At 41.4% G+C, this 12818-nt stretch overlaps 1 protein-coding gene across 1 annotated transcript in view; it reads left to right on the top strand.

Annotated features, from left to right (window-relative positions):
* Positions 1-12818, top strand: part of LOC131240215 (ribonuclease 2-like) — a 58556-nt gene that overhangs the window by 44041 nt on the left and 1697 nt on the right. The window contains exons 7-8 of the mRNA XM_058238339.1: positions 2557-2718; positions 2916-3015. Of these exons, the coding sequence (XP_058094322.1) occupies positions 2557-2718; positions 2916-3015 (262 nt within the window). The remainder of the gene's footprint in view (positions 1-2556; positions 2719-2915; positions 3016-12818) is intronic.

Genomic DNA, 12818 nt, shown 5'->3' with positions numbered 1-12818 from the left:
TTGTGTTTAATTGTTGCTTGAGTAGCTCTTCGATCACCCATCTTTGGAGGATTTCCTCATCATGTGCACTCGAGTTGCTTACCAGATTTGGAGTTATCACCCACAGTTGGCCATGCTATGGATTATGTGCATCCCTTGTTGCCTCAGTTGGTATCAAGACTGAGTTTGATTGCCAGTGTACAAAAAGTTGCTTGATCAGAATTGAGGTCACCGGAGGGAGGAAATTACAATCATGATCATTCCATTCAATCAGTTGCAAGATCGATGTGTTTTTTCTTTGATGGTTGGGTGTTTGTAGAGCCGAACATCAAATGTTTGGCTATTTTGTTGACTCGTGCAATTTTTTGTGGTGGTTGGGACAGTTGTGACTGTGCATTTAAACCATTCAATGAAAAGGCCGGATCATCATGTAAGCTCTTATGAGGCTTTATTGTAACCTCGAATGCGACATGTTCTTCAATTTGTAGGAACTAGATAACCTTGCCCCTATCAACTTTGTTTCCATTTCTTTTTCTGTCGTCATTTGCTATACCATATGAACCCAATCTGTGCATTCTCATCACAACATTACCCGTCTATCACCCAAAATCACATCCCCCGCATCCTACCAATCAAAAACACTGATTTCCCAAGCACAATGCATACATCCCACTTGGCGCCACAGGTTTGAGTTTGCAAACAGTACACTCCCAATGCAAAAGAGGGAGATTTAGCTCCTGAGATGGAAAGTCAACGAATTAACACAACAAATCAAGCTAAAAAAGATGCGGTGATGTATAAATTATGGCATCGATCTCATCTCGCAACTTGAAGCTCGACTGTTTGCTCTTATTGGTCACCAGTTGTCACATTTTGTTGGATGATGCACAAAGCAAGGGGGACCTCAACCTTTCGGCCATCTTGGAAATCCTATAGAATCACAGATTTTATTTATTTATTAATCATCTCTTCGATCTCGAAGTGGTGCCTAATGGGTATGTTGGCATGTTGGATTTCGATAAGTCTTCCATCTTGAACGAGGAACCCAGTGACTTCACGGGCTTTAGTGGAGTGCCAATCTTAGATGAGGAACCTGAAGAAGACGACACTGTCGATGGTAAATCAGAGTTGAACATGGCTTGATCTCTATGCAAGTGTTTTGTTTCGATGAAATTTGTTATGTGATTGTGGCCAGTAAATTTCCGTCAGCAATAGATGTGTTCCAACCAAAATCCGGCACAAATGAAGGGATGAACGTCAAAGGAGATCAGATGTTGCCTTGGAACGCATGTGTATTGGCAACCATCAATCATTATGATTTGGATGATGCGTGCTATCTATGTTGTATACCTTCCCTTCGGTCAAAACTCAAGGACAAGTTTGTTTCAACCCAGGGAGATGATTCAAGAACATATGGGCCCAAAATTAACCACATTGTTCATCACTGAGGAAATCCCAATCATAGCCCACGAAGAGGAAGATTTGTGAGGTTTTGTATGATAACTGTCATATTCAATCCGGGTGGCCAACAAGAGCACTTGTTTGAGGGCCCCACAGGCCTAACATCCGGACATCCCGAATAGTCCCAAAGAAGACCATGATCAGCTGGCCAGAACATTGAATCAAGGCCATGCACATCTGGACCTATCCAGAAGAAGAAACGGTGTTTTGAGGGGGAACACTGACTTGCAGAAATAGGATTTCTGCTGGCCATTAATGTGCCTGGACCTAGCAGTAGATGGCGGAAATCCTATTCCCGCCAACCAGTGATGCAATGGGCATAGATTTGAATGGCGAGGATTTGATTTCCTCCATACAGTGTAACTTCTATTTCGATCTGGTTGCCATTCTTTAGTTGTTTGCTTAAGTTTGGGGATATTTCAGTATCTTTACATTCTATTAGTGTTTGGTAGATGAGATTAGAAGTCAGGATACACAATGAGTGACTTAGATTAATTAGGGTTAGGTCTTAGTATAAGTACAATGAATGACTTAGGTTAATTAGGGTTGGGTCTTAGTATAAATACTCTCTTTGCATTGTAATTGGGGTGGTTGAGTGAATGAATTCTCTTTGTGAGAAGAAGAAGAAGAGGGTGGATTCCCTTTATTGTTCTTCATCTTGAAGTTGGATTTGATCTTTGCTTGGGTTGCTCACAGGTGGCCAGTCATTAGAGAATTCTGATCTTCCGTGTTTGAGTCACTTGCAGGATTCAGAGTCCTCGCCCACAGCCAGCCATGCTGTGGATTCAGTGCATTCCTGCTGCATCACATACCTTAAACCATTTATAAGATTTTATTGAAATTTGAAACTGCAGCCTAGAAACTCTTTATTTTTTCCTCAAACATTGAGATCCAGAATGTAAGATGCTTGGGTTGGTTATGATGCTGACATGCATTTAAAAATGTACAAGCATTTGTTTTTATTTAGTACTTGTCTTCCTTACAATAATCCACAATTTTGCATGATACAAACATCAAATTTATTTGAAGGTTTTAATTGAACTACAATGTTATGGAAGTCATGTTGCATTTTATTCGACATTTTTCTTCTAAATATGGCATGCGATTTGCCGCCAGAGAATTCTGACTGATGCTGGATACCTGCCTAACAATGCCAACAAATATCCATTGGGAGACATTGTTGCCACCATCAAGGACACTTTTGGGGCATCCCCATCATTGACCTGCAAACATGGTGCTGTGGAAGAGCTTCATATATGCTTCTATAAGGATTTTAAGGTTAGGCTTGATTTCTGCACTTTTCTTATTCTTCTTTTTGACCGGTTGAGTTCCATGCTTCCAGAAATCCCCTTTATCCTCCTACTATCTCATATAACATTGGCATGTACTGTTAATATGTTATATTTACCAGAATTTGGGACTTTTAGGATATCAAAGGTCAAAGTAGTTGAATTTTTGTTCCATGCTTTGTTCAGCCTCGTGATTGCACAATTGGATCTAGCACTCAAGATGACATGCTCGGTTCAAGGTCGTCTTGCCCCAGATATATCAGCCTACCTGAATACTCTCCCCCCAGTGAGTTTCCTTTGTATTATTATTTCGACATTCAGAGGTCTATGAGTAAGAGCTAATACGATGTTTTTTGTTTTTTTAAAAAAAAACTCTAATATTAATAGATGACTTGTGCACGAGGCCCGCCCCTTTTTTTTCTTCAATAGGATGTGTTTAGATGTCTTCTACACAAGTTAATTCAGCTATTGGGGAAAAATATCGATATAATTTTTTTAATGAATATCTAAGACTATTTATAGATTTGTAATTCTTTTTTATCAATCTATAAGCATTTTTCTACATATTGACTTTTATGAATTGATATTAGAAAGGGATCTCATCTAGTGCTTCTGGATATTGTTTACCATACACGTGGTACATGTTGATGAGATCTGGACCATACATTGAACAAGTCCTATAGTAAATGGGGCAGAAATTAAAACCAAAAAAGAAAAAGAAAAAAAGGCATACTGATCAGAGACAGTCCTAACCATTTAATCGATGGGGTAAAATAAAATATGGCTAAATTCAATGAGAAAAAAGATTCACTGATTGGATGGTTAGGGGTTGTCCAATAAAGGAAGTTGTTTGTTACTGGCCAATCGATACTAAATCCTAAGAGATGACAGTCCAGATCTCGTTGATGTATTCTACTTCAACAGAAAATGATTGGAGGTGGGAGGATAGAATTCCTATGCCTCTGTGGCAATTGGGTCAGCTCGCTTCACAATATTATATTTTCCATTACCATTGTATTACCATACAGATATCTCAGGATTTCATTATTTACCAGATTTGACACCTAATGTCAATGTCTAAAGGCATGTACCTGACTCTCATTCATCGATTGGAAGAGGTCAGTTTTCTGAGTTACTATAGAATGCTGGTCACACCTATTGAATTAGGTAGGTCTTTGAGGGGAAGTCGAGAAAAGAAGAAGAAGAAGAAGTCATTTTTTAAAGTCTATCCTCAAACAACCTAATAGTCTCTCCTCTTACAAAAGGACGCCAGTTTCAAAAAGTGCATGCTTTATGTGTGTGTTTTTTTTTAAAAAAAATGGAAAGGTAACGATAATTTTATTAACAAAGCGCCGATATGGTGCAAAGCACTTTACAAAAGGAAAGGGGCGAACAATCGCCCCAGCAACTTGCAAAAGATCATTCTCCCCCTTCATACACAAAACCCATTTAATAACAAAACCCGGATTAGGGGTGTGGCTCGAACTTTGAAAGCACCTCCAGTTCCTCTCTTCCCAAACCGCCCAAAAGTCTGCCAACAAACACAATCACCAAATTACCCTCACCTTCTTCCCTACCTCCACACCATGCCAAGCCACCTGGAAGCACCAATAGAGCTCAGTAAGACCTAAGAGACATTGAACTTGGTTAAGAAGCCATTCACACCTTAATAGCAAACAGACAATGGAGGAAGCGATGATCAACCTACTCAGAGCTTGCTATGCACATCAAACAAACATTAGGTAATACCATCCCTCATTTTTGGAGATTATCCACTGTCAAAACTCTCTCCCTTCCAACTAGCCAACCAAAGGCAACAAGAATCCTTCGAGGGAGCACCGTAGGACCACACATGCAAAGTATTTTTTTAATTCCCCGCCCATCCCTTGCTTGTGGAGCATCTTGTAGAATGCTAGAAGCACCCAGATTTATTGCTTCGCCATATCAACCGGTCCCTTTCCCCACTTATTGGGCAGCATAAATGAATGTGGTTTAGCAACGAGGCCAGTTCTGCGACCTCTTCATCCGAAAGAAATAATCAACACAGGAATCTCCACATACCAAAAAACATTACACAGTAAAGATATTTTGAGCCATAGACAAACATGCAACTCTCAGGAATAATGATGACAAAGACTCCTCCCCAATCCACATGTCCTCCCAAAACTGAATCATCTTCCCATCCCCAAGCGCAATGTCAATCCCTTCAGCAACGCATGACTTGGCAAAGACAATCCCTTTCCAGATCGTCGAGGCCCTATACATGGAAGACTCCCTAATGCACACCCTCTCACATCACATTCATATTTGCTAGTAACTGTATCCCTCCATAAAATGCCTTCCTCCCTCCCAAACCTTCATAAACACTTACCCAACAACGCCCTATTCATCAACCTCCAAATCCCTAGTTCATGCCCCCTCCTTCGTCATAAGCTTTGCATACCTCTCCCTAACGTAGAAAATGAAACTTTTTTGTTCCTTCTGCTCCTTGCCACAGAAAATCTTGCCTCCAACCTCCCCAGAACCGACTTCCACCTAATTATGCAGCCCCCAATGAAAGATACCGGCACTTCCACTTAATTAATTTCCTTTCAACCCCTCTCCACTACTACATCTCACAAGCATTTCGCAGGTTTGCCAATACAAAGAGGTAACCCAAGGTAAGTGGATTGAAATTCACCCGCTTCACTTCCAAACAAGATAGCCAACTCTAATAGATTCTCCCTTGGCAAACGGACACCCAAACATCACGCTCTTTGCAATATTCATTTTCAACCCCAACACAACTTCAAAACAATAGATAACCATTTGCAACTTTTCCATCATCATAGAATAGAAGCATGTTGTCTCAGCGTCATAGAATAGAAGCATGTTGTCCCCGAGCTGAAGATGGGAGATTAGGGAGTTCATCTTGTTAGCACAAAATCCACAGAAAAGACCAACTTCTTGCTTGCATTCCAACATTATGCCTAATGCTTTTGCTACCACCATGAAAAGAAGGGGGAAAGTGAATCCCCTTACCTAATACCTCTCGAACTTTGGAAAAACCCCTTCAGTGACCCATTAATCATTACCAAGAATCTTCTTTACCCATCCCTTCCACTTCGCCCTACAACCAATTCTCCCAAGCATATAGTTCAGAAAACCCAAATCCACATGGTCATAAGCTTTCTCAATATCTAACTTGCAGAAAATGCCTCTCAACCCTTCCCTATACCTAGACTCCATCAAGACAGTCATGAGGTATTATGTGTTTGACTCTCTTAAAAATGGATATTAAGCTAAGATGATTGTTAGTTTCAGAGCTCATCTTTAAGCACAAAACATAAACACCCCTATTTGTGATCTAGGCCATTCATAGGGGGTCCATTTACCAAGTGGGCCACATGTGTGAAGAATTTTATTTTTATTTTTTCAAAGATGAGAATTTTATTGAAAAAAGGGATACTTCAAGCTGAAACAAAAGGGAAAGATAGGAAGACAACAAGAAAGGAAAACGATACAACTAGTTACCCCTAGGCAGCAACAAAAGCCCCGAAAAAAAAAAAAACAAAAACATAAAAAACATTAAAAAAAAAAACAAAAACCAAAAAAAGAACATAAAAAGAACACAAAAAACGCCTACTGAAATTAAGGTGCCCAATCCTTGAAATGCACTAAGACTTGGGAGAAAACCCTTCTTGCAGAAACACTAACATTCCAAAAGCACCTATTATTTCTTTCCGTCCACACAACCCAAAGGACAACCATGAGGAGGATTCGCCACTTCTTTTTTCCCACAACGCCTCCCGAGTTCACATTCCAACCACAAAAGAAATCATCCAATGCTTTCGGCATCACCCACGAAATACCTGCGAGCCTAAAAACACTCCACCAAATATCAACAAAGAAGGGACAATTGATGAAAAGATGATTTGCATTCCTCTACCTGAAGACAGAGGACAGGCATTTGGGATCTGCATACCCCTTTTCCTTTGGTTATCACTAGTTAGGATTTGATTTTGACCTACCAGCCATTCGGATGTTGCTAACTTCAGGGGAACTCCATAGAACCACAAAGATCTTGTGTGGTAGCAAGAGTAGAACTTTGAAGCCGAGAGAGATCTGTAGAAAGATCGCACTGTGAACAACCCCGATCCCATTATCAACCACTGCATCGAATCATCCATAGAGAGGGAGTTAGAAAGAGAATCCCTGCAAATGAGATGAGAAGAGTGAACTCAATCTCCAAATATGACAGATTTTTCCAAAGGGAGGGATCTAAATACCATCCCCACCATCATCGTAGAAACAATCCCTAACAAGAGTGTCATGTTCAGAGGTAATGGCAAATGGAGATGGGAAAGACTCAGCTAGGGTGTGATTACCACACCAAAGATCCAACCAGACTCTGATTCTCGAACCGTTCCTCAGGTGGTAAGAAATTCTTTCAAACATGGTAGGACCGGATCTGGCTATACCTTTCCACAGAAAAGAGGCAGGATAAAGGGATGAACTTCTAGTCCACCACCCCTGAGGGGTAGTACCATATTTAGCTGCAATAATTTGGCTCCATAAGCACTCAATTTCATTTCCAAACCTCCAAATCTATTTGCCTAAAAGTGCCTCGTTAACCACAAGGAGGTCCTTAATATTCGCTTAGTAGAAAATGATTTGATGATAATAATGTGAAGAAAAGAGGAGAATATTGAGAGAGAAGGAGGAGAGTTTGGGAGAGATGTTGTGTTAGGCTAGCTTGCCCTAACACATAATGTTTTATTATAATAAAGTATATAGTACACCGCAGGCGAAGAGGGAAGTGTGCACATGCACTTACACTAAAAGGGACTAAAAGGGCCACTAACTATGGGCCACTAACCACATACATAATACACTAGCATTCACTATATTCCCCCTCAAGTTGGAGCATAGATGTTGATCATGCCCAACTTGGCACGAACATGATGAAGAGCATCTTGACTCAAGGATATTGTAAGAACATCAGCAAGTTAATCCCCAGATCGAACAAAAGGAGTGATGATTTCCTTATAAGCTACTTTCTCTCGAATAAAGTGACAGTCGACCTCAATATGCTTGGTTCGCTCGTGGAAAACCGGGTTACGAGCAATATGGATGGCCGCTTGGTTGTCACAGGAACAGGATCCGAAGGAGGATAGCCAAGTTCTTAAAGAAGGTTGCGAAGCCACACGAGTTCACACGTCACATGAGCCATAGCACGATATTCTGCTTCAGTCGAGGACCGGGCAACAACTGGCTACGTTTTGCTCTTTCATGTTATAAGATTGCCACCTAGGAAGGTACAAAAGCCAGATGTAGAGCGGCGATGAAAAGTACTACCTGCACAATCAGCATCGGAATAGCCAGAAAGATGAAGATGACCATGCGACTGAAAACAGAGGCCAAGACCCGGGGCTGATTTTAGATACCGAAGTATGCGGTAGACAGCCGTGAGATGGGAAGTACGGGAAGCTTGCATGAATTGGCTAATAACGCCCACCACAAATGAGAGATCTGGGCGAGTAATAGTCAGGTAAATAAGCCAGTCTACAAGTCGTCGATACATCCCGGGATCAGTAAGGAAAGCACCCTCATCTGGTCGAAGCTTCTGTGAAGTATCCATAGGAGTGGTAGTAGGCTTGCACCCTAACATGCCGATCTCCATGAGAAGATCGAGTGAATATTTTCGTTGTGACAAGACCAATCTGGATAATGAGCGACCAACTTCAATTCCGAGGAAGTAATGAAGAGGACCAAGATCCTTGATCGTGTCTTCAAAAAATCTTTAACCTCCTTCATTCCAGCAGAATCACTATCGGATAGAATAATATCATCCACATAGACATTGAGAACCATGATGCTCGTCGATCGACGACATATAAAGAGAATGATTGGCATGACTACGAACAAAGCCGAACTCCAAGGGAACCTGACTAAATTTTTCGAACCATGCACGTGGGGATTGTTTGAGTCCATAAAGAGCCTTCTTCAACCGGCATACATGTGCAGGGTTGTGAGAAGCAACAAAGCCAGGAGGTTGATGCATGTAAACTTCCTCTGCAAGGTCCTCATGGAGAAATGCATTTTTAACATCAAGTTGATACAAGGGCCATGATAAATTAATGGCCAAGGAGATCACAACGCGAATCGAATTAAGCTTAGCCACCAGAGAGAATGTCTCGAAGTAATCCACACCATGAGTTTGTGTGTAACCCTTAACAACAAGATGGGCTTTATAGTGATCAATGGAGCTGTCTGGAAGAAACTTAATCGTATAAACCCATCGACAGCCAACAGGTTTATGGCTTAAAGGAAGTGGCACAAGGTCCCAAGTATGATTCTTCTCAAGAGCAGACATTTCTTCTATCATCACCTTCGTCCACTCAGGACTTTGAAGAGCATGTGAGAGAGATCGAGGAATAGTCTGTGATAAAAGGGAAGCTGCAAACGACTGAAAAGATGGTGAAAGATAATCATATGAAACGAAATTACTAATGGGGTGTTGAGTACAAGATCGTGACCCTTTGCGCAAGGCAGTGGGAAGATCTAAACTCAAAGAAGGAGAGTCACCTGAGCCAACATCCAAAGTGAACGGAAGGGTGGATGGTTAAGCATCTGAAGATTTATCTCAACGATGATACACTCGAAAAGGCTTAAGCTCACCCAAATCACCAACAGGATGCTTAATGGAGGGGAGAAGAGTTTTTCCATGATCACTAGTGGAAAGAGGATAAGAGTCATGCTCCCCCTTACTCGCAAGAGGATCACAGAGGGATCGGCCTGGAGCTGAGAAAAAAGAAATATCCTCAAAGAAGGTTACATTGGCAGAGACATTTCTTGCGAGTCGATGGGTCAAAACATTTATACCCTTTCTGATTCCGAGTATACCCTAGAAAAACACATTTAATTGCCATGGGGCTAAGTTTATCATTACTTCCATCTAAAATTTGAACAAAGCATGTACAACAAAAAACTTTAGGTGGTAGAGGAAATGGATTATCATGAGAATACAATATAGTAAATGAAGATTTGTAAGACAGGATACGTGAGAGTATACAATTAATAAGAAAAGTAGCAGTTAGAAGAGCATCACCCTAAAAATGTTTAGGTAGATGCATACCAAGCAGAAGGGTGCGAGCAACTTCAAGAAGATGACGATTCTTTCGTTCTGCAATACCATTTTGTTGAGGTGTGCGAGCACACGACGTCCTAGACAAAATACCATGTTCCTGCAAGAAGGACAGAAAGGCAGTAAACATGTATTCCTCCCCATTATCAGAATGTAGGGTTTTGATGGAACATTGAAATTGAGTGCACACTTCATGATAAAACACTTTAAACGCATCAAACACTTCACTTTTAGATTTCAAAAGAGAAATCCAAGTCATGCGTGAATCAATAAAGGTAACAAAATATCTAAATTCAAAAGTGGAGGTAACCGGAGCTGGTCCCCAGACATCCGAGTGAACCAGAAGAAAAGGTTGAGATTTCCTCCCAGAAGAGCTAGGAGGAAACGTAGCACGATGATATTTAGAGAATTTACAAATATTACAGCATAACGGTTTAGCGACAGATAAGGAGGGAAATAAAATTTTCAATCTAGCTATGGATGGGTGGCCTAAGCGGCAATGTCACCGAGTCATGGACTCTCGATCCAAAGAAAGGGTACTAGAAGCGACAACGGGTGTATCATCGAAAAGATAAACGCCTCCTCGCTCATGCCCCCCACCAATCACTCTCTTTGTCTATAGGTCCTGAAACAAACAATAAGAAGGGAAGAAGGTAATGGAACAATTTAATGATTTAGTAAGAGAGCTAACAGACAATAAGTTTAATGGAAAATGAGGCACATGCAAGACCGAGGACAAACACAAGGAAGAAGAAAGAGGGATGGAACCAATCCCAGAGATGGGAGTTTGGGTTTCATCTGCGACTGTGACATACTGAGTGTGAGGAGAAGGAGAATAAGAAGAAAAGAATTGAAACTTACCAGTCATATGGGAGGAAGCTCCAGAGTCTATGACCCAAGAGGTAGGAGAGGATGACGCAAGAAGGGCAGTACCTGACTAGGCCGAAGCTGCGTGAGATGGCTCAGGAATATCACGAATCCGAAGCCGCATAAGGGCATCATATGCAGCCCGAGAAATAATAAGAGACTCCCCTGAAGTAGACTGCTCAGCTGTCGAGGTAGAAGACTGTCTCAGGAGCAATTGTGGATGCAACAGAAACAGCGGCATACGTAGGACGACCATGTATCTGTCAACAATAATCAACGGTGTGATTAGTTACACCGCAATATGAACAAATGCGAGAACCATCACGTCCTCGTCCACGTCCACCACGACCACGAAGACTACGGCCGCCACGACTGCGATATCCCTCACGGCCTCTACCATGACCACCAAAACCAGAAATGCGCCCTGAACTCAACGATGGTACCCGAAGACCAAGAGAGGACTGATCGCCAGCAAGATGTGCCGAACGCTCGAGTGGCACAAATGAATGAGAAGGAAGAGTAGAGACAGTAGCACGCTACACATGGCATAAACTGTCGTCAATGGGAGAAGAGGATCCTGCATAACAACTTGATCTCAAACATAAAGATAATCGGAATTCAACCCAGCTAGGAACTGCATGATACGAGTATCATCCCACTGCTTGTGAGCATGTTCATGATCCTCTTTACATTTGGAAGAAAGCGGCTGATACATATCCAACTCATTTCACATACCCCGAAGCGTTGAATAGTAATCTTTTAACGATCTGGAGTTTTGTTGGAACCAGCCAAGTTCTTGAATAAGCTGGAATACCCGTGAAAAATTCTGAGATTCCGAGAACATATCATGAAGTGTATCCTAAATGCCTTTAGCCGAGTGTAAAAACATCACTGAGTGGCTAATCGAGGAATCCATACTATTCAACAACCATGCAATAACTTGATAATTCTCCTTTGTCCAAGACTTGTAACATCTATAGAGCTTGGGGGATCATTCAAAATATACGACAACTTCTCACGGGCTCCTAAAGATACTTTTACAGATTGTGCCCATTGAAGATAGTTGTCACCATTCAACTTAGTGGAGGTAATCTGCAAGGGGTTGGATTTAAGAGACCCTATGCCAAGAGATGAGGGCCCTTTGTCAGCCATAGGAGAGTCCAAGAGAGATAAACCTATGCCAAGAGAGGCCCTACGCCAAGATGGATTGATTCAAACAAATCTATCTCACTCAATCCTTCAAGATAATAAGAGATAAACCTCAAACAAATATCAATCATCCAAAATACCATGAAACTCAGTCAAAAAAGGCCCAACTAAGTGAAAAACGGCCCAGCTGCACGTCCGTTTGAGGTTAAAAACCTCTCAAACATTGATCTTAAGTAAAAAATCCTCCATGGGTAGCTTGGGAGGAAGATTTCGGTCCATCTTGAGCAAAGAAACCAAAGAAAAACTTACCGATTTGAGGTAGATCAAAGAAAAACGGAAGATGGGCCCGATTTTCGAATTTCTTTATTTCGCCCAAAATACCATGAAAGGAGGTCCAAAAAATTCTTTAAAAAATCATGACAAGTCTTCTAAAATCAAGATCTATCAAACCCCTAAACTTTTAGTTCAAACGAAGTCCATATGTCCGTACAACGCTGACGTCAGCTGTACGGCTGCTGACGTCAGCAAGGTGACATGTCGCCTCTCAATTTGTTGGATGCAGAATGCCTGGATCTATGCTCTGATACCAAGTAGAGAATGATTTGATGATAATAATGTGAAGAAAAGCGGAGAATATTGAGAGAGGAGGAGGAGAGTTTGGGAGAGATGTTGTGTTAGGCTTGCTTGCCCTAACACATAATGTTTTATTATAATAAGGCATGTAGTACACCGCAAGAGAAGAGGGAAGTGTGCACATGCACTTACACTAAAAGGGACTAAAAGGGTCACTAACCACATACACAATACACTAGCATTCTCTATACGCTCCCCCATCCTCACAAGGAATGCATGCCTCTTTCCAGTTGAGAAGGGGGAACTTCCTGTTGTTGATGCCACCTTGCCAAAGAAAGTTTTTTCTTAGTTTTTCAATCTTAGCAATGACCCAC

This window comes from Magnolia sinica, chromosome 3 (genome assembly GCF_029962835.1).
Source record: "Magnolia sinica isolate HGM2019 chromosome 3, MsV1, whole genome shotgun sequence".
In the NCBI taxonomy this organism is placed as follows: domain Eukaryota; kingdom Viridiplantae; phylum Streptophyta; class Magnoliopsida; order Magnoliales; family Magnoliaceae; genus Magnolia; species Magnolia sinica.
This window is presented reverse-complemented; position numbering and strand designations above follow the sequence as displayed.